At 38.2% G+C, this 27,817-nt stretch overlaps 3 protein-coding genes and 1 long non-coding RNA gene across 7 annotated transcripts in view; 2 read left to right on the forward strand and 2 right to left on the reverse strand.

Moving 5' to 3' along the window:
* The first annotated feature begins 940 nt into the window (after positions 1-940).
* On the forward strand, positions 941-8,543 carry LOC135173160 (uncharacterized). Its single transcript, XR_010301264.1, has 3 exons — positions 941-1,151; positions 1,277-1,509; positions 8,415-8,543. It is a non-coding gene; the product is annotated as an uncharacterized LOC135173160 (long non-coding RNA).
* Positions 1,534-10,301, reverse strand: LOC135173156 (trypsin eta-like). The gene is made up of 4 exons (XM_064139849.1): positions 10,137-10,301; positions 8,535-8,899; positions 7,754-7,978; positions 1,534-1,936 (listed from the first exon to the last, which is right to left on the reverse strand). Exons 1-4 carry the CDS (start codon positions 10,273-10,275, stop codon positions 1,769-1,771), a joined length of 897 nt encoding a protein of 298 aa, XP_063995919.1. The 5' UTR covers positions 10,276-10,301; the 3' UTR covers positions 1,534-1,768.
* A 1,185-nt stretch (positions 10,302-11,486) lies between these two features.
* Positions 11,487-27,817, forward strand: part of LOC135173157 (interferon-inducible double-stranded RNA-dependent protein kinase activator A homolog) — a 40,649-nt gene continuing 24,318 nt past the window's right edge. Inside the window, exons 1-5 of one of the 4 annotated variants that reach the window (XR_010301261.1) lie at positions 14,319-14,539; positions 15,846-16,210; positions 16,821-17,045; positions 17,408-21,099; positions 23,079-23,763. Coding sequence is in view for 1 of the 4 variants with exons in the window: in XM_064139851.1 (XP_063995921.1) it covers positions 14,470-14,539; positions 15,846-16,210; positions 16,821-17,045; positions 23,079-23,090 (672 nt within the window). In the remaining 3 variants the exon portion in view is untranslated. Of the gene's footprint in view, positions 11,936-14,310; positions 14,540-15,845; positions 16,211-16,820; positions 17,046-17,407; positions 21,100-23,078; positions 23,764-27,817 lie in introns of those variants that run through there. The other 3 variants (XM_064139851.1, XM_064139850.1, XR_010301262.1) reach the window with 3 other exon arrangements.
* On the reverse strand, positions 21,093-27,069 carry LOC135173154 (peptide transporter family 1-like). The gene is made up of 8 exons (XM_064139846.1): positions 26,862-27,069; positions 25,770-25,848; positions 25,452-25,680; positions 24,935-25,209; positions 24,785-24,867; positions 23,127-23,546; positions 21,840-22,622; positions 21,093-21,548 (listed from the first exon to the last, which is right to left on the reverse strand). The coding sequence occupies exons 1-8, from the start codon at positions 26,868-26,870 to the stop codon at positions 21,360-21,362; spliced, it is 2,067 nt and encodes a 688-aa protein (XP_063995916.1). The 5' UTR covers positions 26,871-27,069; the 3' UTR covers positions 21,093-21,359.

Genomic DNA, 27,817 nt, shown 5'->3' on the forward strand with positions numbered 1-27,817 from the left:
AATATAAAAATATTGAAAGGGAGGGCCTAAAAAAACTAGAACAATGGGGGCACAAAATAATAACTCGTTGGTGTGAGTTTTGCGATTAATAATTTATGTGATTTAAATGTCGACTTTTTTATTATTTTTATTACATCACCATTTCAGGCCCTTTTAAATAGTTTTCGAAGGAAGGGGTAAAGCCAACAAGCCTGTGACAGACGCAGTAATCTATATAAATAAGAAAAGGGGAGACTCTAATATTGTTTAAAAAATACTGAAAGAAGTTAGGGAGACGATCAATGTTGTATTAAATGAAAAAGAAAAACTTGGGTGGGGGAGGGGTGATACAAATAATCAGGGGAAATTTAATTACAATATGCGAGCTTACAGTTGGAGAGAGGGTTATTTCAAGGGGCGCAGGAAAATATAATCAATTTTACAGGGGAAGAAAATATAAGAGGGGAAGCACGGCTTGTCGGGAATCATGTCAGCCAGATGATTGATGGCCGATGTCCACAGCCTCTCAATTACTCCTACTCCGTAGGTTATCTCCTCGCCTTCTTCTTCTCTACAATTCTTCTATGATGTCTACCACAACTCTTCCCCGTCGCCGTTCCTCCCTCAACTTCTCTCTTCAATGATCTTATCCAATACTTAACTTCACTTTATAATGCGCTGACTGTTTCCCGGGATGTTTCAAATGGTTCTGTGGTCATTGGTACGCGCCTCACTTCTCTCCGCGGTGCCCTTGGGGGCAGGGGGGAAATCCCTGGACGAATCACCTGATGTTTCGTCACGTAGTGTCCTGTTCTGTGTACCGTGGCAATGGCAATGAGGCAACTGTGAGTGCTGTGGCGTAGTGTTAGAGGGAAGGGGTAGGAGTTTACTGGAGAGGGGGGTACCAACGGTAGCGAAAGTCTAACCTACCGTATTCTATTCCTTAATTATTATGGGAAGAGGAAGGGCGCAAAAGATCTGCCTTGTCACACCCTCAAAACGTTCTGACCCTTTGACCTCTTCTAACTGTGACCGGGACATTCTTATTGGTCCCATTTTTGCTTAAGATATTTTTGGTTGTTATTTTTTTGTTTGTCATATTTTTGGTGTGATTTTTCTGTCGTGATATTAATGTCCGTGAAAAAAAGTACTGTAACATTAACGACTAAAAGGTGACACAATTTTTGATTTTTTTAAATGATTTTAGATCTTCAATTCTGCAATTTCAAAAAGACACTAACCAAAGGAACATTCGTACCCACATGAGGTGGTTAAAGTTTGTATTTGTGCATTGCAGAGTATACGATATCATTGTGAAGTAAAAAGAGAAAATCAAAAAATAGAAAGACGACAACGCTGCCTATTGGAAGTGAACCCTCCGTTATGAATAGTCTCATACGGAGCAAAGGCCAAGAAAATGTTTTGGACTTGAAATAACAACAGTGGTACTACGCATTTCTTACGTTAATCCAGATCGTCTGGCAATTTTTCTGAGTCTCCTAAAAATCGTGGGACATGGGTGGAGCAGAGGTAGAATCAATTGACAAGCAAATATTCATTGTTTACAGTTTATCACTGAATTTTTTACAACATTCCAATCGAATTCATTTTGAATTGTAAGTGTTACAGTTCACCTATTTTTTGCTCATCATACAGAACTTTCCGTTAACATTCAATATACCAAAATATGAAGAATCAAAACGACTTTTTGTTTTCCAAGGTATCTCTACAAATTTTTCGTTGACACATTTTGACAGACTTTTCTTTCATTTGTATGCATTCCCACTCGTCAGTTACCAGCCAGGAAAGCAAATTCATCGGGCAAGCCAATGATTTTCACAATCCAATCGAAATAGTAAAAGACATCCGTTAGAATGTAATACCCCCCGTGTCCTGGTGCTGATGCGATTATCCCGACAATGCGATTATTGATGATGAAAGCACCCCCGCTGTCACCCTGTTTCAAAAAGTTGATTGCTTTTTTTCTCATATAACAATAGCCAAAAGACTTAGTACTTCTAGGCTGAAGAGATGCGATTCAACATATATGGTTGTGGAATGTTTTAAAATCGAGTTTATCGAAACGTCATTCATTTCCTATATTCGATTCAGAGATATAACGCGTAAACCTGTAACGTGGTAGATTTTTGCTCGCATAAAAATGAACCAGTTAACCCACCCTTTTTCCTTGACTGTCCGAAAACGGAAAGAATGCTCTAAAGGGCGCCAGTCGTTCTTGGTCTCGACGGGAACAACAAACCAAAAAACTTAATCGAAGCTGAAAAATCACAGCAACGAATCGAAATTCAAACTTAAACGTAGACGTATGGAAAACTTAAACTAAGGGTCAAGGAAAAGGTGGTAAATGCTCGCGCTGCTCAGGATGAAGGCTGTGGGGAGAGGGGTGATTCGGACGGTTGTGGTCACTGGGCTATTAATTCGATAAATAAAACCAATTCAAATCCATATTTAATTTTCATTTCGCAGAACTGTATTAACGTTATCTTATGATAACAGTAACCATAAATACAATAGATTCCAGAATATTCCAATTATTAATAATTAAATAAAAATATAATCTAATAGTTTTATGTGAGAGAGAGAGACAAATTATACCAAGTTATTCACCATTCCGTTTATTTTTAGGAATATAGCGTCCCGACTCGAAATTTCCCTCAGGTCCGGATCAAGTCTTGATCAGGTCAGACCTCATATATAAATAGGTACTGATCCGACGGCTGGATCAGAACTTGATCAGGCATGTAACGCCTTCACTCGGTCCGGACCTGATCAAGCTGACCTGATCCGAACTTGATCAATATGACCACATCTGAATTTGATCAGGCCCAAGTAATCAGAATTTGATCAGGCCAAACAAATGAGGTCCTAATTAATTGAGACCATATCCTATCCGGTCTCAATTTGATTATATAATCACCGGATAGGATATTTAGTTAGGTGGTAAAAAGACTAGGTTCAGTAAATTTAGACGTATACGTGTGAAAAAAAAATGATATAATTGTTTTTAAATTTTAAATGACAAAGTAGATGGATATGAAATTTACTCGGTTACAGTGGAATTCCAATTTCATCTCTAACGTCCTTTAGTCTCATCTTTGAAGATTTATAATTATTGACTGCCGTGCTCAATGCGTCATTCAGTTCCTCTTCTTTCGATCCCGGCAAACGTTTGATTATGGTCTCTGCTGTTAGTTGCTCTAGATATGGAAGAATAAATTTATGAACTAAAGCAATGGTATATTGAACAAAAAATTTTCTTTTTCGAAAATGCACGTTTTCCGATGAGATAAAATTTACCTTTAAGAGGGGGAGGGGTATGGGATAACGGGCCAAAAAAAAAGCGGTTTTGAAGATTTTTTTTGAGAAAACTACTGAATATTTTTGAATAGTTTTATTATCATATTATTCAGTGACATTTCAAATATGTTTTCAAATTTCTAGACAACAAAATGTCGAAAATCAACGAAGTTGCAGCCACTTGAAGTAGGCACTCAACGGAATTTCGCACATTGCGGTGTCCCGGATATAAGATCGTAGAATCATCCGAAACAGATGGGACAAAAAAAAATTGTTCTTTAGAAGTATATCTCCCAACCAATGTTGCCCTTTTAAAAGAAAATTTTTTTTTTCATCTTTCCAACGGTCGGTGAAGGTAAAAGTACGTTTTTAGCCCTAAAAATGCGCCATTTTGTGGCTGTAAAATCGAATAGAAGCAAAAAATAAATAAAATGGGACCGTTGGCTAGGAGTCAATTCTATGTTGCACAAGTGTGCAAAATTTCAATACGATCGGTGCCTAACTTTTTGAGTTATCGTGGACACCGACTTCAAAAAAGGCGTTTCGAGAAAAATGCGTTCAAAGTTTTGGGCAAGAAAACCGACTACCTGCTCGACGCGCTGAACGGTTTTCGATGGGGCTCGGTGTTTGACGTCATATCTCAGTCAGTTTAACTCCGAATGAGCTGAAATTTTGAGACAACATTCTTCAATAGTTGTACATTCGATTTAACAAATAAAAAAGGAATCATTTTTAAAAAATTTTATCCCATACCCTCCCCTTAATACATTTCCATAATTCCCATGAGCGAATAAACATAAATAGCAAATGAACTTACCGTTTTGGATAAGGATCAGACACTGGATTAGGCTTTTCCTTAAATGATTTACGCCAAAAATTCACTAATAAACTGTCACAACACGAAGTCACCCTTAAACCGGCACCCACGATGATTGAACCACGAAGAATGATGGCTCAGACTATGCTGCACGGAGGGGCGGGAAGGGGGGAGACTCAAGTATTTCAGCTATGCGTCATCTGTCTTCGTGACAAAGAAACATTCTCCGTTTATGTCCGTTTATGGCCTAAAAAACCCAACATGTGGACAACCCAAAGGACAAAAGGGCCTTGTCTTTGGGTCACACCTTTTACCCGGGACGAGCGGAGGGCAGGGGCGCGCTCGAAGTCTCTCGAGAAAAAATACGATCGAATTGGGTTTATTAAATTAGGAATGAAGTAATGCCATGGCATAAATTTCTTCTTCTTGAGTACTTATATCTAGGATGATCATTTTATGAAGAATGTCATCCACACTGGAATTACTGACTCCCTCCACAATAGTTCCATCAATCACATCTAGTCCTCGTCAGATGTAACAATGATGGAAACATTGGAGTGGGGGTAAGTCGAGTCTCTATTCTTATTGGCTAGGCGCTGAAATTTCAGGTCAGAATGACCTCATCAGAATTTGACCAGCATTGGACAACCCAATTTGATGCCAGGCTGAGCTGACCAAAATCTGATCCGAATTATGGCAGGAGGACGGACCTCAGTATAAAATCAGGCCCATCTCATCCGAACTTGATCAAGGCGATTGCTGTTGAACGGACCTCAGGTTCAGATCAAGCTCATCATATCAGAACCTGATCAGAGTAATTCCGATCAGATGCAACAAATCAAAAACTGATCAGTTCTTGATCAGGTCTCGCCTGATCAGTTGAACCTCGCCACCACCAGATCAAGTTCTGATCAAACCTCAGGCGCGCCTGACATAATTTCCACTCGGGGTATCGTACGCAGAGAGACCCAAACTGATTTTTATCCGTCCAATCCAATTAATTAATTTCACCATGTTCGGTTTTTCACCGAATTATACTGGTTCTGGGTTATCACTGTTGGTCACCCAGTGACCTGTATACACAATCTCATCAAGATTCTTGACCCTCACACCTGCGGCGACACCTGAGGGATTGTTTTTTATTTGGGTCATGTGACCCCAAATTTGGGACAATTCCCTCCCTCACATACAGGAATCGCCCTTCTTCTCTTTCCGGATTCCTTCGTGTAAACATCGCGAACATCTCGTGTGCACGTGCACTAATTTTCTTCTCATTGTTTCGTTCAAAAAATAAAATTAACCGTCGCTAATAAAACAATTGTACCGCGCTTAACTAGCTTCCTTTTAACCCGCGTTCGGTGAAATATATTGGACATTTGTTGAATAACAATAAAAAGTGCTTTTGTTTACTAATCGACACGTGTAGTGATTCGTTGACCCTCTCAATCATCCTCCCGGATCCACCTTCATCTCGCCCATCCTTAAAAAATATTCCCTAAACCAGATCCCACTACAAACACACCAAAAAAATCAAAATAGACACTAAAGAAAATAGGGTGACCCCAATGTCGGGCTAAATATGATTAATTTACCCGAAAGCAATATAATAAACGATAATATCACAATTATCTATGAACGGTAGCCCTAACAAATCAAAACTAAAAGTTCCAAGGCGTAATAGGCGCAATTCATAACAAAAATTGTAGCGCATAACATAATTTATGAAACAGACGGGCTTCGAGAACATAATTAAACGCATAGCAGCTAGAACGACGGACGCGGGATATACAATATACGGAGACGCGACCTTGATGAAAGAGGATACGCGGGAAATTCTCGACGGAGGCGCGTAATGTAAGCTCAAATTAAATTCGTCCACGTTATCAACGCACGAGAAACGACGAATCGATTGACACTTTTGTGTAGCAAAGTGTAGTTGCAATGGCCAAAGGCAACAAAATGGAATAAATCCATAGGCGATAAACGCAGACACAATATTCCATAAATTAATAAGAATACCGGTAACAATGAAAGGCAAAATTTGCAGATAATTCTAAGTTAATTTAGAATACACGGACGGTCCGTATCAAATATTTATTTTGGAATATAAAATAAACCAAAAGGCCAATGACACAAGACTCGAAAAATTCGAGAAGGCGATTAACTCAGAACCGAATCAGTAGGCGACTAGCGCAAGAGTGTATTCTAAATTCCCTAATTCTTTAATCTTAACCCGGACTCACGCAAAACATAGACAACCTTCTCAAGGTTACAAGGTATTGAGTAACCTTGACAGGACACGTGAAACGTCAGTAATTGCACAAAAGCGTGAACATCGCAAAAAGACAAAAATGCATAACTTTGGCGTTGTTTAGGCTCTACCGCACAGAGCATTATCTCAATTAATAAAAGAAAACTGTACTATTACCCTGAGATGAGAATTTCGGGACTCAGTGTAAGCTTTAGATATCATTATTAAACAATGAAAAACTCACGACGGTACGGTAAACAATCCGTATATTGTATCTCCCGCGTCCGTCGTTCTAGCTGCTATGTGTTCGGTTATGCACTCGGAGGCCGTATGTTTTCGTAGATTATGTTGCGCTAGAATTTCTTGTTATAAATTGCGTTTATTACGTCTTGGAACTTTTAGTTCTGATATGTTAAAGTACCGTTCAGAGGTAATTTCGAAAATTGTCGTTTATTATGTTAGTTTCGGGTAACTTAATCGTATTTAGCCCGACATTGGGGTCACCATATTTTCTTTGGTTTCTATTTTGTTTTTTTTTATAACTTCAATGAATTAGATTGTACGGATAAAATCAGTTTGGGTCTGTTTGCGTACAATACGCTGCATTCCCTAAAATAAATGGAATGGTGAATAATTTGTGTAATTGGTCTCTCTCTCTCATACAACTATTGGGTTATATTTGCATTTCTTATTAAAATTTAGAATATTCTAGAAATTATTGTATTTAGGGTTATTATTATCAAGAGGTAAAGTTAATATAGTCCCGTAAGGAAATATTAAATATGTGTTTGAGTTGGTTTTATTTATTGAATTAATATCCCAGTGGCCAGCAACCACCCGAACCACCACTTTCTCCACAACCTACATCCTGAGCAGCGTGAGCATTTACCATCTTTTCCTTGACCCTTTAGTTTAAGTTTTCCTACGTTTATGTTTGAGTTAAATTTTGGTTCGTTGTCGTGATTTATCCGCTTCGAGTACGTTTTTCAGTGTGTGGTTTCCGTCGAGACAAAGAACAACTAGCGCCCTTCAGAGCATTCGTTCCGTTTTCGGACTGTCAAGGGAAACGGGCGGGTTAACTGGTCCATTTTTATGCGAGTAAAAATCCACCACGTTACATTGGATATTCACGAGTTTACCTTTTGATAAAGATCTTTTATGCTAGATTTGACCCAAAGGACGTAACCGCATTCTCAAAAATTATCTGTTCAATTCCATGTTAATTGTTATGTTGTTATTTTAAAATAACAGTCGTGTCCCATGATTCTCATGGCAGAATTTTTTACGAGGAAAATTTCCAACAAAATATGATTCACTCAATAGATTATTCGGGTGGTACCAGAATTCGTTAAGTATATCCTGTAGAAATTTTGCAAGTGTGTACTTACTGGCATCACTATAGTGTTTTCGCTCCTGATGCAAATTATACCAATTACCACCCAATTATCGCAGTTTACTACTTTAAATGCAGCTTTTTGCAATTGCCCCACTAACGGGGGGTTGAGACGTGAGCATCCGCTTGCCACCAGTATACCTTGATCACCCAGGTCTGGCGGGTGGCATGGTAAATTAATAATTTGTAGTGTAGGACCTAGATCTACTGGCTCCTGTAACTGAAATAACCTCAAATTTTATTACAAATTTCACGTTGATGAAGGAATGTTTCGCAAGGTTGCCGTATCATGAAACTTCTTCTCGACAAAATAGGAACATTGGAATATCTGTAATACTAACTGAAAACATTAACGATTTCAATTTTTCCCTTCTCGAATATTTTGAGAAGGGAAAAATTGAAATCAGTTGTATAGTTTTCGAAATATTTGCGAAAGCCGGTTCAGAACTAAATGGAAATTTAAAAAAATGAAAAAATGTTCGCTCAATCAAGCTGAATTTCCGAAATTTACTTCTTAGTAATGCGTATGATTTGACCACATGTGATATTCTAGGACTAACTTCACTTATTTCCGGAATTTTCTGAAATACTGTACGAAGTTGACCACGCCCACAGACACCCATGGCACTCAAATTTTGTATTTTTACGTTTCCAAGCAAATTGAGAAAATCGGACGACTACGAAGCTTTCATATGGAACCGGAAATGAACGAATGTTCAGGCAGCGGATCTATCTTGCTGAGTTATCAATAGCCGATCGGCGAATGATTCATTTACCTCGAGAATGGCGACATCGTAACTTGACCAAGGATTGCGATAGTTAAGCCCGTGGTGTTGTTCATGTCTATATATTCGCTGTACAATGTGATGATGCACAGCTTCCTGCATACTACTAATCCCTAGTACAACGAACATTTCGCTAGGATGCCGGTAATAAACAAATCTCGCAGATTGATTGTGGACTATGGTACAATGCGCAGCAGTAAGAATATGAGAAGGGGTAACAAGTGATCCACCACAATAGGAACCATGACTGCAGTTATTCTCGATGTACACAGAATGAATCATAGCATTTGACGGAAACTCTGCAACTGTGGTATCATCGGCGTTGACCATCCGTTGTAGTCGCTCACCATTCACTTCTGCAATTATAATTCATGCAAAAGATTGGTTTTAAATTGTTTTCGCTTCCGAATGAAAGCCTTGAATTCGATCGATTTTTTGATTGTCAAATTCCAATTGCAAGTTATCACGAATATTATTAAACGCTAAAAACGATGTGTTTTATATAACGTCTGTATGTCTAGACTGAAAAATTGGCAATGATACAATTCTATTTTGACAAAATTGTGAAAAACTACAGTAAAGTTTGTGGATGAAAATCTGTATTTCGAACTTATGATAGCCATCGACAACCTTCACTTTGATGCGCCGTTTCAGCTTGATCGGCATGGTAGTTTCTATGATAGCAACATTTGTAAATTTCGTTTTTCTTCATACGAAGACGTCGGGTGGTTACTACTAAATTTATGGTTTTGTTGAAGTCCATGTTACGAATAGCTTGAATATATCTTTTAAACCTCCTGGAGAATATTAATATCACGACCACCTCAGACTGCTAATATATACCTTATTGTCACTCCTGCCACGTTCAGCTCGCATCGAAAATTGTCTTCGTAAACGAAAGTAAAAACTTGTATCGAAATATACTATTTTGGCACTGCTATACCACGTTCAGCCCGCGTAGAAAAGTGCCTTGTCGTTTACTTGTTAATGAAAATTCAAAACTTGAAAACGAACAGATTTTTCGTTTACGAGTAAACGAAAAATGGCACAGTTCGCCACTCGCTGAATGTAACATCACTAACGAATAGAATAGTTCGCATACGCGTGCGATGGGGTGTTTTAACTCGTGTATCTTCACGGTCACTTTCACACCGTCGCCCTTGTATCGAAATATACTATTCCATTTCTAAAATCGAATTGGTGTGGATCCATTTGGCAGCATACTACCAATGGAATTGGTACAAATGAAGAAAAAAAATGATAACGCGTTAAGTAGCGGTCATAGTATTTCTGCCGAATCGTGTCGGTGGCCAGCTTGTTTTTCATTCCAAATCGACCGGTCATTGACCTCGATTTCTTCAAAAATTAACCGCGATTGTTTAAAGGTAAAGGGTCATCGAAATATATCTCATGTTTTTTTTCAAGATTTTTCAGTTTTATGCAAGCAACTTTCATTCCAGAAGCTAATGAACTTCAGCCCATTTTATGACCTGTTATATTCTACTGTATATTTATTATCTTAATTTATGACGGCGAGAAGCCGGTTCGAACTTCCAAAAAACAAATATGAGACTAATCATTTTGAAGATTTACCTTTAACACCATGGTAAAATATAAAGCTCATGGACAGAACACAAATGGTATAGAATTTTACGAAACACATTTTCATCGGTGTGATAGGCAGCAAACTGAAGACTGAATAACTCAAGTCCAGTTTTAACGATCGGAACATGGGTCCGCAATATTGCGCGATTTCATGTTGTAAAAAAATAAGAGCCGAGTTATATCGGTAGATGATTCATCGCCGTCAAATACAGAAGTGGAAAACACTGAACCAAATACCACAGGTACTAACATTTTTTTGTAACAGATTTGGAGTTTTAATTCTCTATGAGCGTGTAAACGACTGAGTTTTCATACTCATGAGTAATCATTTCAGGAAACGAAATTTGGATATAAATGAAACCATCAGAGTGAGAAATGTGGGACGACATGACATTCAAGCACTTTCAAATAAAATTTTGTGTGTGATAATTACGCTTGAGACCAATGTTTGAAATAAATTAATCATTGGAAATGGGATTAAATTAAATATGAAATGCAGTAGATTTACGTTGCCACTTCTTTTATTGACGGAGGAGGGGGCAAAACGAGCCACAGATATATATGTATTTTTTTTTTATAATTTCGAAAAATTTTTATGGGACAGTCAGATGACAACGAGGTCTCTCGCTCGGATCATTTTTTTCCATCAATATCTTGTTACAATAGCACTTCGATACATTCTCCACAGCCAAGATCTCATCAGCGAAGTGTTGTGGGCCACTGTGTCTAATAAGAGAGCGGAACAGACGAGATCTCTGTCTCCAAACCCTTACCTGCCCATCACTATAGCAGAGCTGATCGAATCGTTGTCACCACTGTCCAGGTCGAGAACAGTGTCTTCTAAATTGGTAGAACACATTTAATTCTCTTCTTGCACTGGTTGATGATGAACCAAATTCAGCCCTTAATTAATTGTTGAAAATTTTTATATTATTTTGATTCAAAGTAGGGAACATAGTTGCATTTACTTATAGGCTGTGATATCCAAAACCCTATATAAATAGTTTTTCCTGCATTTCCCATAAATATTAACCACAGCAACCACCTTCACTAAATAATAAATTCTACTTTCCACTAATCAATCCAACTTCATCATCACAGAAATAAAAATACAAGGTCATCAAAAATTGGTTTCACCATACAAGTGAGTGCATTCACCCTCGCACCAGAATGACACATGCCAGAGCATTGAACCTCACCGGGGAAATCATGCGCTGCCAAAATTGCTGAATTGACAGGTCGATCCCCTTTAAGAATTGGTAGTGGGAAAACCACACCATAATTTCCGCCAATCAACAGTCAATTCGTGTAACCACCGCGAACCGATCCACTCCCCAAAATCCAAAATTGAAATCAGTCTAGAAGCAACCGTCGGAGCGATAGTTTGACTTGGTGGAAATTACTTTCCGGAATCGATCTGTCATTTTCGGGCCTCCCATACTATAATTCGCAACAGAGTCGATATAGTGCACGGTAACCTATTAGATCATAGTAAATAGCTAAACGGCCGGAAGTGTACAGGGATACTGGATCCTTGAATCGAAAGTAGGAGTATTTCTTGCATTTTAAGAGGAATAATTCATCAGTTTCCGTGGTTGTGGACATTCTCAAAACTCTTCCAAACTTTGTTTATTAATTATAAGCGAGTGGGTGAACGTGACAGAATAAGAAGTATTCATAATAGGATCAGATACTACTCTTATTCTGATGAAGAAAGACGATTGTGTCACCGAAGGATCCACACCTATCCAAAACATAAGGATTACATTTTCTAACACGGCTAAACTGTGAGTCTCCTAGAAATAGTTACATTTTTCATTAATTCCAAATTAATTGGCTATCGAACTCTCTAAGGAATTATTCGGGGACAAATATTTAATCGTCACTACCTTTCATTAAATAAAATTTACATAAAATTCTAGATAGCAACCAATCATTGTTAATTGTAATTCAAAAAGGTTTATAATAGAGAAGATTACTTTTGAGCATAAAATTTACTCGGAATCATTTGATTACTCCTAATTCCTTTATTCCTCTTTCTATTTAAATTAACAACATAATCAAGGTAAGAGCGAAAAACAAATCTAGCGTCGTCCAAATAAAACCTCAGATATAAAAATACTCAGCTTCATTGCATATTTCTAATTTAGCTTTTCCATATTTTTATATCAAAATTTCTAGTTCTTGTTTTCCGTAAATAACTCTATTATACAATAGTTGTCCTCCGACGCTGACAACGTCTCCGGACATAACAAGGCATTGATTGATACGATATTTTTTGACGCGATAAAGACTTCCTGATTTCTTAAATTTTGTCATATCGATCCAAATGATATTAACCGGAAGTTATGTTTACCGTCACACTCTATCCACATAACTGGCAGTATGCCTCGCTCTCCCTTTCTCACTATCTCACTCACGCTCACATACACGAGCACACACGCACGCGATTTTTTCGCTTCATCTAAGTACCCCAACGGATATGATGTATTATGTAATTTGAATATCTCCATTTCATCGAAATCATAATAAATAGATTAACGTTCATCGAATAAAGTATTAGTCTTCGGGTATACTCATACGCATCAGAAGGTACATAAACTTCGGTAATGACTATTAAGTGTTAATACTGAAAGAAGATTGGGGCAATACTGAAAACCAGTACTATCTTTCGGTACTGGCTTTTGATCATTTTTACAATTGGAAGAATACCGACAATGCGCAGTATTACGGTATACTGAAACACGAACTCGTGCTGGTCCTGGCTAGGTCGTCAACGACCGGCAGTTCTTTCCTGGGACGGAGAGGAAAGCCACAGAAAAATTACTGTGTAAGGCGCCAGAATCGAGCTGCAAAATGTCAGAAGATTGGAATGTGTTTTATTCACACATCAAAATTTCTATCCACACACTACATCTCATAGTACACTCTGTAATTAATCATAGGTGGCTTAGTAAAATTTACGAAACAGCATTATAAAATTTGACAGTCTATCATTTTTTATTTGAGTTTAATGAAAAACTGATGGAAATCTTTTAAAAATTCCTACCCAAATCAGCTTATTTTCTCGTGCCTTCCTTAATTTTTTACTGTGCCACGCAGCAATTTTTCGTTACCTTATTGTAATTGGTTAACAATAAACGAATATATCTGATTATTGCCGACCTTGGATTTCGTCATGAGACCTGTTGCATCAGCTGTTTAGGGTCCATTTCCAGGCCGCCCGTTAGACTTTGAATTTTTACGAGGCCAGTATAGAAGTTTTCCTACATAGATAAAGAAATTCGACTAGGCACCATAGTAATTTTCCTCAGGCCTACAGTTTCTCCCGAAAGTGTGAGGTACCACACTAAAACAATTCACTGATTTTTCATTCCATGCAAGTACTGTTGGGCTCTACTCATCATTTCGCCGGAGTCAAGCTGACAAAAGGGCTCGTCTTCGTTAAGCCTGAAAGCCAGGGCCAAGGATACGAGGTACTCCAAGTTGACGATTGTCGTGAACGGATGGCATCGGTTGCATTGAACTCACATGCGTTTTATAATTGTGTTTATTTGGTGACCCAGACTTGTTGCATGAGGCCCGAGGAGGATGGTGAAGGCGATTTTTGTGCTTTCCCCGAACATTCGCATCACAGTTTGGGGACATGACCTGTCTTTACGCATTGTAAATCACCAGATGGTTGGTTATTGAAGGTCAAACATGCGGGCGAAGTAGATCTGATCAGAATAACACATGACAGCTTGTTGCAAATCAGTCTTTTCCCTGGAGGTGCACTGTTACTGTTACACGGAAAGAAATTTTGGATAAACATTAAACCTCTAGAGGGCGCAGCGTGAGACGAAATGATAATTAACCGCTTTTTAGGTCAAGTTTTGTTGAACAAATCAGACTTGGGGGGCTAATTTTTGTAATAAAACTAACCTTCGTTCCACGTTTCGCCCCCTGGAGGTCTAATTTTTACCTAAAACTTCTTTCCGTGCAGGATGTATCGTTAGTTAAATGCCAGCAAAAAATCATAGATCCCATTGCATAGTGGTCTATGTGGGCTCCCCGTAAACCGTATTTGAAGTGAATAAGTTCCTCAATTTCGATAGATTTTTAAACTTTCCAGCGCAGGTATTACCAGTCGTGAAGGTTACCTTGGCGAGCAGCCGGTTCTAACATATTCTACTGAGCTGTTTGATAAACTCCTACAGACATAAAAATTCCTCAATTTTACAACATAAAACTTCGACGTATCACACAGATATCCAGTGATACATCAAACTGGCTGTGACTCATCCATTGTTCACTGTTGCTGCCTGTCACGCTATCAGAAATGTTTTTCGGAAAAGTGTTTACAATTATTGTGATCTGCATTTGCATTATATTTTACAATATTATTGAAGGTAAATCTTTGAAATTATTTATCTTACATTTGTTCCGTCAAAATTCCACCCAGATTCTCGGGATGGTACATTAAAATAAGGAATAGAGAATAACATTTGGAATAGTATTTTATAGATCAAGAAATTAGATTGAAGTTTACGAGCTTTCATGATTAATGAAAGGTGTTTCGATAAAACTAAAAAAAAATTGTGAGACGGATTTTCGTCAACTTATACCACTAAAAAAATCACCGGCAATTTTCAAAGAGGTCAGAGTCAGCGACTGGTCGATTTCAAATAAAAAACAACCACGTGATCGGTACTTATATTGACGCATTATCATTTTTTTCTTGAATTTCGACAAATTTGATTGGTAGTATGCTGTCCAAGAGATCCGCAGCAATTCAATTGCAAAAATGAAAAGATAGATATCCGCGATATGAGTTAGTTGTGGCACTGGCATCGGCCAGTGGGTTCAAAAAGATATATTTAACCGGTTAGTAACATTAATTTCAACAAAGAAATAAATTTTGTAACAACCACTCGATGGATTGTACCCCTACAACGTCTAATACTTTCATATCATAAAAGCTGTGATCATACCCCATTTTAAATTGCTATTCCACTTTTTCATTAAATTATGAATTATAGAAACAGTGCTGGAAACATGAAAAAAACCGGAAAAATGGCAATATCTCGTGGTTTTTGTACCAACAGGCATGCATTTTCATAGCTTTGTATGGTTCCTATTGAGACGAGTATTTTCAGAAAAAAAAGCAATCTGTTGAGTGGTTCATGAGGTATTCAAGGAAATACATTCACACAAAAGTTGTAATATCTCTGGAACTACCTAGCCGATTTCTAGGTCGGGATTTACCATTGGCCCAACCTCCGTCCAAGCTTGGATACTGAGCTACAACCAAGCTAGTCCAGGCTTGTACCAAACTGAGACCAACCTTGATGCAAGCTTCAATATCAGATACGATCTATCGATTTTAATTGCGATCTAAGCTGGGCACCCAATCATTAATCAATGCTCCCGTTTACCGAGAGATTATTCATCATCACTGATCTAATTCAATTTTAACGCCATTAGTGATCCCTAATTGATTGGTCGTTGATACAACCTGATTAGCGATCATTAGTTGAAAAATTGCCGACTTTTTTACATGCACACAGAAATGACATAAAAAATTTCGTTTTTTCGAGTATCATAACATTTTTGACAAGTTGCAGTTAAATTGGAGAATTCGAAATCGTTCAAATACAATGCTTCCATTCCGAAGCAAAACAAATTTGAAACCCTTTACATGGATTTTAATTACAGATGTAAATGGCGGCCGACTACGAAGAATGATCAACGCCTTTAACGCTACAACTGAAGAATTTCCATCACATGCCTTCGTTCATGCTATGTACATACAGTACGGCAGATACTCTAGTTTCTATTGTGGAGGATCACTTGTTACCGCTTCTCATATTCTTACTGCTGCGCACTGCACGTTCGACATCGATGAACTGATGGATACCGCTCGCTCCCTTCGTCCGCGAGAACTTTTTGTTACTCTAGGGGTCAATCGTGTGCAGGAAACTTCCGACAACTACAGTGTCATGCAAATACATAGACACGAGCAATATAGCGGGCGTAGTTCTCGCAACCCTTGGTCACTTTACGATATAGCCATTCTCGAGGTAAATGAATCATTCGTAGCTTGGAAATTGATAAGGTGTTGAGGCATCGGCTCAGATTCGCTGACTGTAAAAACTCTGTCAGGTTTATTTTTACGTGAAAACTTTGCAATCGTATGATTTTCGAATTCCCTAATTTTACTTGGAAATTATATGGAATGGCTTGAAACGTATAAATACAACATCTGAGGACTATGTGTGTACCGGCGCATGGTCAACGTCGGTCACTCTGTTATAAAATTAAAGAAATAAACAGTCAAAAGTATTCCGATAAGGTAAAATTTTGTCAAATCGCAGGTATCACTATGGACTAAATCTGTGTCAAAATTTAACTTGATTGGTCCCATCATTTTTCATAAATTTCAATTTCGTTCTAAACCGCTTTCCGCAAATATCTCGGAAACTATTAAACCGATTTCAATTTTTCACCTCTCACAAATTCGTCCCAATCAACTCCATCGCAATTGATTAAAATATATACACTCATTCTCATTGAGTTTTTAAGATTTTAAATGTTTTCTGTTTTGTCCAAAAAAATTTTGTCAGCACGGTAAACTTGCAAACAATTCCTACATCAAGGTGAAATTTCTCATGAAGTTTCCGCTTGTTTCAGTTACATGAAGAGGTAAGTCTACATACTACAAGACAAATTATTAATCTGCCATGCGACAATCCAGACCTGGGTGATAAAGGCATATTGCTCGGAGTCAGCCCCCCATCTGCCGACTATCAATCGGGTGGAAATTTGCAAAAAGCTCAATTTAAAGTAGTAGAGTGCACTGATTGGGCGGAAACTGGGCTAATTTGCGTCTCTAGCAAAACCGCTAACGTGACAGAAGTAAGTACGCAACTACACAATCTCTACACGAAATACTTGGCGAATTCTAGTGCCAATTCAATGACGGTTTTAAAGCGAATCACATTTTGTGGGAAATTTTCCTCATGAAAATTCCTGCCAAGAGATTTATGCTACACGACTATTATTTTAACTGTCAACATGGAATTCAACTGATTATTTCTAAGAATCCCGCTACGTTCTTCGCCTCTAGTGTGGCATAAATGCCGTCACCAAAATGTAAACTTAAGGATATCCAAGCATTAACAACAATTTCATTAAGCCAAATTCCTGTCAACACTTATGCATAGGAAAAGGACTTATGTATGAAAAAGTGCAAAAAATCATTCATCTTTTTGAAACAGGGTGACAGCGGTTCTGCTTTCATAATGGGCAAGAGAATTTTTGGCATAATCTCGACAATACCACCCGAAGAAGATTATTACATTTTAACGGATGTCTTCTACTATTTCGAATGGATTGTCAAAATTATCGGCTTGCCAGATGAATTTGACTTCCTGAAGGCGTTTTACCCTGATAGGAGCCTGGTAGGACCCTGAAAATTCGAAGCGGAATTTGCCATTGGAATTTTCACCCATTTGTTTGCGCATTACAATGGGCGAAATAATATTTTTCTCTCAGTGTACTAACGAGTGGAGATGCGTATTATGCAACAAATGTTGGTCAAAATAGGTCAATTCAAAATTTGTAGAGCTGAATTAGAAATAAAAAAATTCTTTTGTTCCGTTATCCGTTGGTCTGTTAAATGTAAAATAATAGTTCTATATAATGAAAAAAACATGGCGCAAAACCAAGGTGCTTAATGCGGATTAGAAAATGGAGAATTAAATTCATGCTATGGAGTTTAACAGAGACGGTGGGATGAAAGACTTCGTGACAGGAACGCGAAGAAAACGATATTTTCTATGCCATGGCTGTGTATGTGCTGAGAAATGCGCCATTGTGAAAATTGATTATAAATTGATTATAAAAAATCCGGTAAAATTTGTGGCTAAAAATCTGAATTTTCAATATATGATAGGTATCATTAAACTTTACTTCGGTGAGTGGTTTCGGCTCGATCGGTCCGGTAGTTCCTGAGATATAGCAACTTTTATGGATTTCTTTTTTCCCAATATTTCAAAAACTACAGCAAGCCTGTGAATTTTGAAGTGAAACTTCTTTGCGCTCGTTGGGCTGTAAATCCAATATTGTATGTAACGAAAAAGCGACAGGAAAAGGGAGGGGATGGCGCCCGTGGTGGGGCAGTCAGACGGAAAAAGACATGGAAGAGAAACAAAAACGCAATAGATTCGGAGTAGGAAAATGACTCATTTTATTAATATGATGAATAATACTAATAACACCTTTTCATTAATATCGGGATAGTTCACTGGGAATGACCAATCCAGTGGCATCAAATGCTTTTCACACATTTGAAAATCATGAAATCTCCGGTTTAACTTATCCTTCAGTGAAATTCCCGAATTGTAAGCGGTACGAAAATGAGAATTTCGTAATTTATTTAAATATATACTCTAATATGAATATTGGAGATCAATTTCCTTGATTTTTCAATGAAATCGTAAATTTCCTGATTTTTTGTCATAAATGGGCTTCGGTGTCACTGTTCCCCGAATTCAAAAATGCATTGACAGCAATTTCCTGGTTTTCTGTTCATTTTCAGAGAAATATGGAACAGAAATTGACTATTCTGTTTGGTTTCTCCACGAGATTTCTCCGAACTTTCAATGACGAAATGTTCTGAAATCTTCCTGTGTGGCTCAATAAAAATTTCCGAAAATTATCAGTAGTAATACCCCAAGTCCTTCAAAATTATCGGATATTTTCCAAGAGTTTCGATGCGTAGCAACAAGAGGGATAAGTTTTGCGGGTTAAAAATCCCGAGCGCGAAGGGCGAGGATTTTTCTGCGAAACTTATCCCGATCGGTGCTACGCAGGGAAACTGGAGGGAAATATCCGATTGATTTTGAAGGTCGAGGGGTACTTGGCTGGATTATTATTTTCATTCCAATTTCAAGCAATTGAATGTGTGGCATTTCACGTCATATGGTATGGTTTTTCACTGGTAGTTGTGGCTTCCAGCGTATATTTTCTGTCTGCACAAAATGCAGATACGAAGAAACGAGACACTTCGTATAAATTAGATCGAATTTTTGCCATTGTACGGAGAGAAAAGTTCCAGAAAGGTTACGGAACAAGTCTCGTAATCTGCCAGCGAGAGTCGTTTTAAGTTAATTTTTATGGCAATGACACAGAATAAATTTGAAACATTCAGTAATCTTTCAGATGTGCAACTTAAAAAATATGGAACAGGCACGTAATTTTTCTCTCTACTTTCAGCAATGTCTATTACTCCTTGGTACTGTGTATGGCATCGAGGAGAAGGGGATGGGTGCACTCTAGAATTAGTCGGTATACTGCTTTGTATCTGTGTGTTTTAAGATTTTTAAGATGAATAGGGAAATAACTTTTAGTATTAAAAAAAGACTCGTAAAATTTAGAACAAAGATTTCCTGTCAGTTGAATAAGTACATTGTGGAACGTAAAGTTTAGGCTATATGTTTATTTTGGTTCTTTTATAGTGTTCCCTAGTGGTAATAATTTAGCGTGAAGTGTTTAGAGGGATTGAATGACGGTTTTATGGTATACGTGCCATTTTGAGACTTTTGCGGAGGTCTAGTGGAGACAGAGTATACAGACAAATGGACAATAGATGGTTTGTTCGAGTACAGTGAAGGGGGGGAAAGTAATGATGGCAATAAGAAAAATTTGGAAAAGTTGAGGAGTTAGTTCATTTTGAGTTTCCAGAGAGAAAAGACATATTCTAATCATACCGCAATGTTACCTTTAATTTAATAGTAATGTACCAAGTTGTTATCTTTTATTATCAAAGTCTTGAATAGTTACTTTGCATTTCCTTATTGACGACCTCTATGATCCTACATATCTATTAATAATGTGCTTTGTATTGGGCCCTTTGTCCTGAAAAACTATTTTTTTACTACTGCTACGTTTAATCCACATCGAAAAGTGCCGTAAAGACTTTTCGGTCACTAGTTAAAAAAAACTGCTATAGTTCCCCACCCGCTAAACATAATATCAGACTACAAAATGCATAGTTCAGATCGCCATGCGACAGGGTGTTTTATCCTCTTCTCGTGATGGACTCCATCCTCATTCGCTGAGCATTGGCGGGTAAGGTTGGACCGGACGTCAGCTAGTGATTAACCCCAGTCTCTAGTCAGCAGTGGACTTGAATTTGGGCTACCATCCTCGTGCCGATGGTGGATCACATTCAATGCCGCTATAGGAAACAATCCTGCCGAGTTATGTTTTCCGGAAAATGGAATCCGCTGCAAAGTCTCTTCGGTCTTGGAAAAATCCAGATCTGCCAGCAAGCTGGAGGACTTTCGCTACAATGCCACCACTTTTTGCAAAGTACCGACATTGCACCCACGGGGAACCTCGGGGAGGTAGTCCCTGGCCTAAGCCCAGATATGTAGGACCTCAAACATTACTGCCCCTCAATGGTCCATCTTCCAAATTCACAACGCATGCTATTACAATCAAAAGAACATCTGATGGAATTTAGAACTCAACGAGGTACCGATGATGGTGGATCACAACTGGTTGACACGTTGCTTGGCTGGAGCGTTCTGGCCAACCTTGAACCGGTTACAACCACCAATGAATGCCGATCAATTCTGGCCGCCTAGTGACAACCACGTTTGGGCCAAAGTTGGTCAAGCATCGGCGGACATTCTTTGCTTATGTTCGGCCTAATTCACTAAACGCCGTAAGACTCGGGTTCGATTCCCGGTTGAGTTAAAGCGGCAATTTTTCCTCTCTAATTCAAATTCTCTTTGAATTTTTTTTTCTTCTAACAGCCGAGGTTCAAGCCGTAGAATGGGCTGAAGACTGGCGATATCATTCATTGACTCGTCGCCCAAGATTATTTGTCAATTACGATTCCTCCCTGGATTGGCAAATATGTTTGGTATACATCAGCATATTATTCACACGACTGAACAAAGTAAGTTCATTATGCAGTCATCAGTCCAAATTTAATGGTTTCTGCATCTTAAGCATGGGAAATATATTAATTAGTTAAGTACTCACTTCCTTTCGCTCAAAGATGGACTGTTTTTATTTTTACGTATTCATAATAAAAAGATATCAATACTGTGATAGAATATTCGAACGCTCTTCAATCTGGTCCCTCGATCCAACAATTGATCACTATTTAATATCCAAGCGGTTGTTGTCACATTGAAGGATTGTCATGACTATAATCTATAATTCCAAATTGTCTTGATTACAATTTTGAACTTCACTGGTTCCCTGTGTCAGTGGAATTTTTTTATCTTCATCCCCAAGGATTTCATCATCACTGTAGTTCTGATACACGTAAGACCTCGTCATTACCGCAAATATCAAAAAGACAATAATGGTTGAACCAGCAAAAAAAGAAAACTCCAAAGCCTGAAAATAAAAAATGCGGCTGATTTAACACCTAAATCGCAACCAAAAGACATTTAACGTTTTTGTATGCACTGCTAGGGTATATATTATATATGATGTATAATATATCACATATGATATACAATATATTACGTATCATATATTATATATTATCTATTCTACATGACTTGTATTGTTAATTTTTAAAAATGAAGTTTCTAGATTCTTCTCTCTTGGATTTTCTATTAGCATTAATTTCATACTCTAGACTAATCCCAAAAATGAACTGGTACGAGATATGATGATGCTCACCTGCCGTTTAAAAAGACCCACTTCAGTCATTATTACAACAATCAAATTGCCCCCAGCTATTGTTAGTAACCAGACAGCTTGAACAAGTGATTTCATCGTACTCGGAGCTTGCGTAAATGCAAATTCATATCCAGTCGTGGAAAACATAACTTCGCCCAACGTTAGAATAATATATTGAGGTAGAATCCATAGGATGTGTACCGAATTTGGTGGTGTGACTTCTGATAGATTTATTTTTGTGGTATTGGCACCAATAAATGTTTGTAAGGTATAAACACCCCCGAGCTTTATCGAAATTGAGCCAACATCTTTCCCGTTAACAATGACATTGTATTTTCCTGGAAGGAATTCTGCGACTGATGTCACTCGTTCACGATATGATGAACTCTCAAATACGTAATTCACTCCTGATAATTCGACCTTTGTTGAAGTGTTTGGACTTCTAAGATTGTTGGTCAACATACGAATTGCGGGATTGCCACTTTTCGTTTTATTAATGTAGTCCTGATAGGCGTAGGGAGATGTTGCTTCCAAAACATATGAAGTTGCCTGTCCTTCAAAAGCTGTGATGAATCCCTTTTTTTCATCTCCACCGCAGAATGAAAAATCGGCGACGTACGGTATTGATTGATTGCCGATGACATTCATGTTGTGACCTCCCCAAACAGCGAAGGGTTCCATTAAAATGGATTCGTTGCCTATTATGATAGGTAATTGGCAATCCCTGGGATTAAAAATTCGGAGTTGTGCAGATCCGGTGGTGGGAAGGACTGGATAGGTCGTCTGAAAAAGATTTTGATTTTTACATTTTCATTATTACATGGAGAGAAATAGTAAAAATCGAGTACTTGATAGTTTTTACAGGAACAGAACGGAATAATTTTGAAACCATCGAAAAATTTTCTGCTCTGTCACGGAAAAAGTACGAAATTAAAAATTTCACTGGGAATTCGGAAATTGTTGCGGCGCCAAAAGTAAAAATTTTTGGACAATGAATACTTTTTACAAAAGCGGCACGTAAACTTCACGTCTTGAGATACGTTAATTGTACCGGACGGAGGGAACTCGGGAGTAGTCGTGTATTGTCGGGCCGTCTAAGTGGAGGGGGCTCGGCGTGGCAAGCCGACTTGTCTCGCCTCTTGCTGCAAACTTCACAATCCTCCACCTATCGTCCGCATGCCATAATCTACTATTACTGAACGTTCCTTAATTTTTACCGAATTATTTTTTGTTTGACAGATTACGGAATAGCCACGTAATTTTTTCCATCTGAAAGGACATCGGTACCTCTAATTGCAATTCCACAATTGCGGCGACGAAAAATGCAATTGACCCTAGAATTCCACCGGCTGTCAACTTTTGTAGTGGTGTGTGAATGCATTTGATCTTCTCCAACACTGGATAAATAAAAGTACTGAGAGCAGGAACTAAAATTATAGCAAAAATTGGGTCAGCCGCCTGTATTTGATCGGCTTTCAGAAGATAACTGCCAATCTGTCCATCCATTCTTGTAGCTTGGAAAGTCCAACGTGATCCTACTTGTGATGAGAGAGCCCAGAAAAATGGAAAAGCTGTGAACAACTTCAGAGTTCGTCCAGTTTTCTTAATATCACTGATGAATTTCGGATCGTACTTGTCATTAGCGTAGTCCAACCAATGCTTTTGCTTGACTTCTTGAGTCGCTTCTGACTTTCTTTGAATGGCGTGCTGTGGGGACAAACGAAAAATTTGGAAGTTGTGTTACCATTCAGATAAATTCTGTGCCCTTGACCTTGATTAATTTTGTTATAATTAATTTCTCTCGGCTGAGTCACCAATAGTGGGGGAATTTTCACTTTCAATATATTTATATTTATATTTTTAAGGCTAGCAAAAATAATTATAAAAATGGGGGCAAACAATAATAACTCCGGTGAAATTTTAATATTACTGATGTATTTCATTCAATCCTCGGCTTTTTCTTATAATTGTTGTTAACATAAATAATTGAGGCCTTTTTAAATAACTTTCGAGGGAAGGAGAATTCCTACGACATACGCAGGAATCTATGAACATGAAAAAAGGAGTGACTCGATTATTATTCAAAAATTGAGGGAAGATGTCAGAGGGACGATTAAATTTGTATTAAATGAAACAGAAAAACTATGGGGGGGGGGAGATACAAATAATCAGGAGGAATTTAATTACAATGTGAGGGCTTACCGTTGGGGGGAGGGTGATCTCAAGAGGACAGGAAAATATGTGAATAAATTTGGGGCTGGAAGCAAATATAAGGGGGGCACTCACAGTTACGAGGACCTTCAAATTTCCAAGTGACGATTGACGATGGCCGATGTCCACTTCTCAATGTCCTTCTTCTCCACCATTTTATCTCCTCGACACAGGTTGTCTTCTCTCCTTATTTTCCTCCACAATTCTTCTCTTCTATTCCTCAATTCTTTACTCTACAGGTCCTCGTTTCTCCTTCAACTTTCCTCTAACACTTTTTTATTCCCCAACTGCTTCCGGGGCTGTTCCAACTGGTAGTCGTCGGGGCAATTTAACAGCGACTATCCTCGGGGTAATTGCAAAACGCGAGTCTGTTTTCGGGGTAATTATGTATAGGACTATTCTCGGGGCAATTCCAAAACGGGAATGTTCTCCACACGCGTCTCACTGTCCTTTCAGTGATCCTCTTGATGGGGGGAGAATTCCTTTGATGAATCTTCATTCGACGCGAGGTCACGTGGTGTCCTTCTGCTCTGGATACCGTGACAGTGACAATCTGGCGACTGTGAGTGCTGCGGTGAAGGGTTACGGGGAGGGGTAGGAGTCTACTAGGAAGTGGGGGTCTCCAACGGTAGCGAAAACCTAATCTACCATAATATGAATAATTATTAGGGGCGGGGGAAGGGCGCAAAAAGATCTGCCTCGTCACAATTCTAATAATGTTACTTTGAACTCACCCATATGCATTTGGTAACGTCCAGGACAATAGGTCTTGTTGGCTTCTTTATCCTGTAGAATGGTCCACCGCTGACAAAGATCACTGAAAATTAACCATCAACAGTCGTTAATGATTGATGAATCATCTGCGCTGTCAATTTGGGACTCACCGATGGTCAGAATCATGAGAAGTGCAGGAACAAAAAAGGCGATTGAATAGCATTCTTGTTCACCAAAACACTTTACTCCGTTACGTAATTCTGGAGTGAGAAATGCTGAACAAAGGGCCCCGATGCATATGGTAAAGTAAAATATGGGGAAAAATGTGCGAAAATAGTTCTCCTGCTCAGGAAGGACAAATTGGTCTCCACCCAATGCTGAGACACACGGCTTTATCCCACCGGTGCCCATGGCAATCAAAAACAATCCGATCATCGAAAGTTCCCTGAAAGTTCATTAATTAACTTTTGGATTAAGGATGTTTCAGCGAAATGTTGGAGTTGAGTACAGCTATTGTCAATAATTGATTGTATTCTAACCACATTCTCTAGGAATCTGAAACTTCGTTTCCAAAAATATTCCTCCGTGAGCCAAAACAAATTTTGAATATCTGAATGCATTTTTATATCTCACATGAACGTTGTCAAACGTTTGTTCAACAATTATAAGAGATTCACAGTGACTTACCTAACTGGTAGTCCAAAAGTTGGTACAGCACCAACAGCAAGGAGAATTTGACCCGCTGCATAGAAGACACTCAAGTAGAGAATGGTTTTGAATTTTCCAAGTATTGAATCGGCTAAAATTGCACCGAATAATGGAAAAAAGTATCCAAGGACCATGAAGGCATGGTAGATTGTAGTGGCCGTGTCATCAGTGTAGTCCAATTTATTTTTTAAGTATAGAGATAGAATTACTGCGGACATCGAGGTCATATTCATGAGTCTCAACTATCTTTACTCCAAATCAAAATACGAGGGATGAGTGGAAAATTGGATAACTTACTGCGCATTCCGTGAAATGAAAATCTTTCGCAGAATTCCATACAGATAATGAGAAAAACGGCTTTTGGATACTTGAGTTCCTGAAATCAATATAAATATGTACTTGAAAATCGTTGCAGTTCAATAATTTATCAGCACAGTTACTCGATAGCATAAACCGTGTGGACTTCCTCATTTTAACAAGCATCAAAAATGGAAGTTTTTTGTACTCTTTGCGTGCAAAAAACGACGTAAAAAATTATGTGGTTATAAATAATTACGTAACTGTTCACGTAATTCATGCGCGAGTCTTATTTCTTGGTAGTTTATGGAAGAATGGAGGACAGTAATTCTGAATCTGTCAGTTAATTTTCTGATCTACCACAGAAGAAGTGGGAATCGGATACATAATTTTCCAGGAACCAGTAAAATTGAACTAAACGTTACAGAATTACACTGGCGGCAAATTTACAAAATTTTTGGATCCGGAGTACTCCTTCCGGAACTGACGGGTAATTTTTCCGTGATACGTCAATTTTCCTGAACGAACGGGCTATCCCGTCATCGTGATTCATCGGACATCTTCGTTGTCTAGGTGGAGGCAAAAAACTGATTGTTGTGTTTGTTGGAGGGATCTGACGTTGTGCCATGTAACAAAAACTTGCTGAAGGTATTCAAACCAGAATGGATTATGAAATATACTCATATGTGTTTCATGTATGATACTTTTTTTCCACTTATTCATTTTCTTCCAATAAAAAAAATCATCGTTCATCCCTACCCCCCTGAGTCATACGACAGAAGAGTCATTTTTACGGAACTTCATATAAAGTTTCCATGACGGAAGCGTGAAATGTCGGTTCTGACTCATAAATTTTATTGAATTTGACTTCGCTCCCCGATTACGTTTGGAAACGTAATTTCGACGTTTGTTTTCTGGTACGTTTCATTGAATATGTCACCGCGAGTGCACCTCGTTACCGCACCTTTATCAGCCCTGTAAGTCTCACAATCGTCAACAACTACTTTCTTTCACTTCTACCGTAATAAATTATATTGGACGATCCTTTAAACACATCTGTTGATGATAGTATGAAGTGCGGATAGAACATACCCCGTTCATTTTGTGTTTTCCTGCTTCTAATGCTACTCAATAGTTAGAAATAATATAAGAGTATTCCAGCAGATCGCATCCGGACGTCAGGCACGATAAGTAACTGTCATGCCACTGATGTAATGCTGCAGACTCTCGAAATAGTGAACTGTTCTCTTTAATCCATTTATCACTAGCACGGAAATCGTCACTTTTAAATGCCTTGGCTGTCAAGGTTTTACATGAAGATACGAAGGCAAGTTAGGTATCTGCTGATAATACGAGTTTAGTAGATGACATCGTGGAAAATCAGTAATTTAAGTAGTAAATGGGAAAACGGTTATAAATTTAGAGCGAATATCAATTCAGATTCAATGAGTGGTATCTTTAACACGTCAAATTGGATTTCAGTTGACATTATCTAAAAACAAAACCGTTGAGGTGATAATGAATTATCAAATGTAAGTTTATTTACCCACAGATACTGAATTTATCCTCTTTTGAATCAACAGTTCTTTGATTAGACTTGAGGAGACTATTTGATGAAGACGTTATTGAAACTATGAATAATCGTCGAGTACAACATTTTCATCGAACGTAATTTTATTGTTAAAAAAATCGGGAAATGCGAATTTCAACTGTGATTGTGTTCAACCTTCATCAAAATCGAATTTTCCCGCCAAATAAAGGTTTATTCCGGCTGAAGGTATCTCATATAAGGTGACAAAACTCTGAAAGTCGAGAACAGTCTCGAAAAAAAAAATTTTTACCACCCAGTGCAGGGTAATGACTTTCAGTTTTTTACAGGGAAAATGAACTTTTGTCAGAATCTAATTCTCCCAACAGGGGAAGTCGAGTTTGTAGATCGATTCAGCTTCGGGCTTCGCGTCTTTAATTTCTCTGGGGCGTGATCAGGATCAGTACGTCAGCGGACACGTATTTGTAGCTCCGTACGAAACCGAATCCAGACCGCAACT

Source organism: Diachasmimorpha longicaudata, chromosome 2 (assembly GCF_034640455.1).
Source record: "Diachasmimorpha longicaudata isolate KC_UGA_2023 chromosome 2, iyDiaLong2, whole genome shotgun sequence".
NCBI classification, from domain to species: domain Eukaryota; kingdom Metazoa; phylum Arthropoda; class Insecta; order Hymenoptera; family Braconidae; genus Diachasmimorpha; species Diachasmimorpha longicaudata.

What these genes read in the sequence shown, in the direction of transcription:
- LOC135173154 (XM_064139846.1), bottom strand. An exon ending in TTCATTTCACGGAATGCGCA is followed by an intron (nt 25,681 to 25,769) that starts GTAAGTTATCCA and finishes CGATGTCCGCAG; the next exon opens with TAATTCTATCTCTATACTTA. An exon ending in TGGGTCTTTTTAAACGGCAG is followed by an intron (nt 21,549 to 21,839) that starts GTGAGCATCATC and finishes TTTTATTTTCAG; the next exon opens with GCTTTGGAGTTTTCTTTTTT.
- LOC135173156 (XM_064139849.1), bottom strand. Translation starts at nt 10,275, where the DNA reads ATGTTCCGATCGTTAAAACTGGACTTGAGTTATTCAGTCTTCAGTTTG. An exon ending in ATTTTACCATGGTGTTAAAG is followed by an intron (nt 8,900 to 10,136) that starts GTAAATCTTCAA and finishes TTATAATTGCAG; the next exon opens with AAGTGAATGGTGAGCGACTA. An exon ending in AAAACACTATAGTGATGCCA is followed by an intron (nt 1,937 to 7,753) that starts GTAAGTACACAC and finishes TTTTTGAAACAG; the next exon opens with GGTGACAGCGGGGGTGCTTT.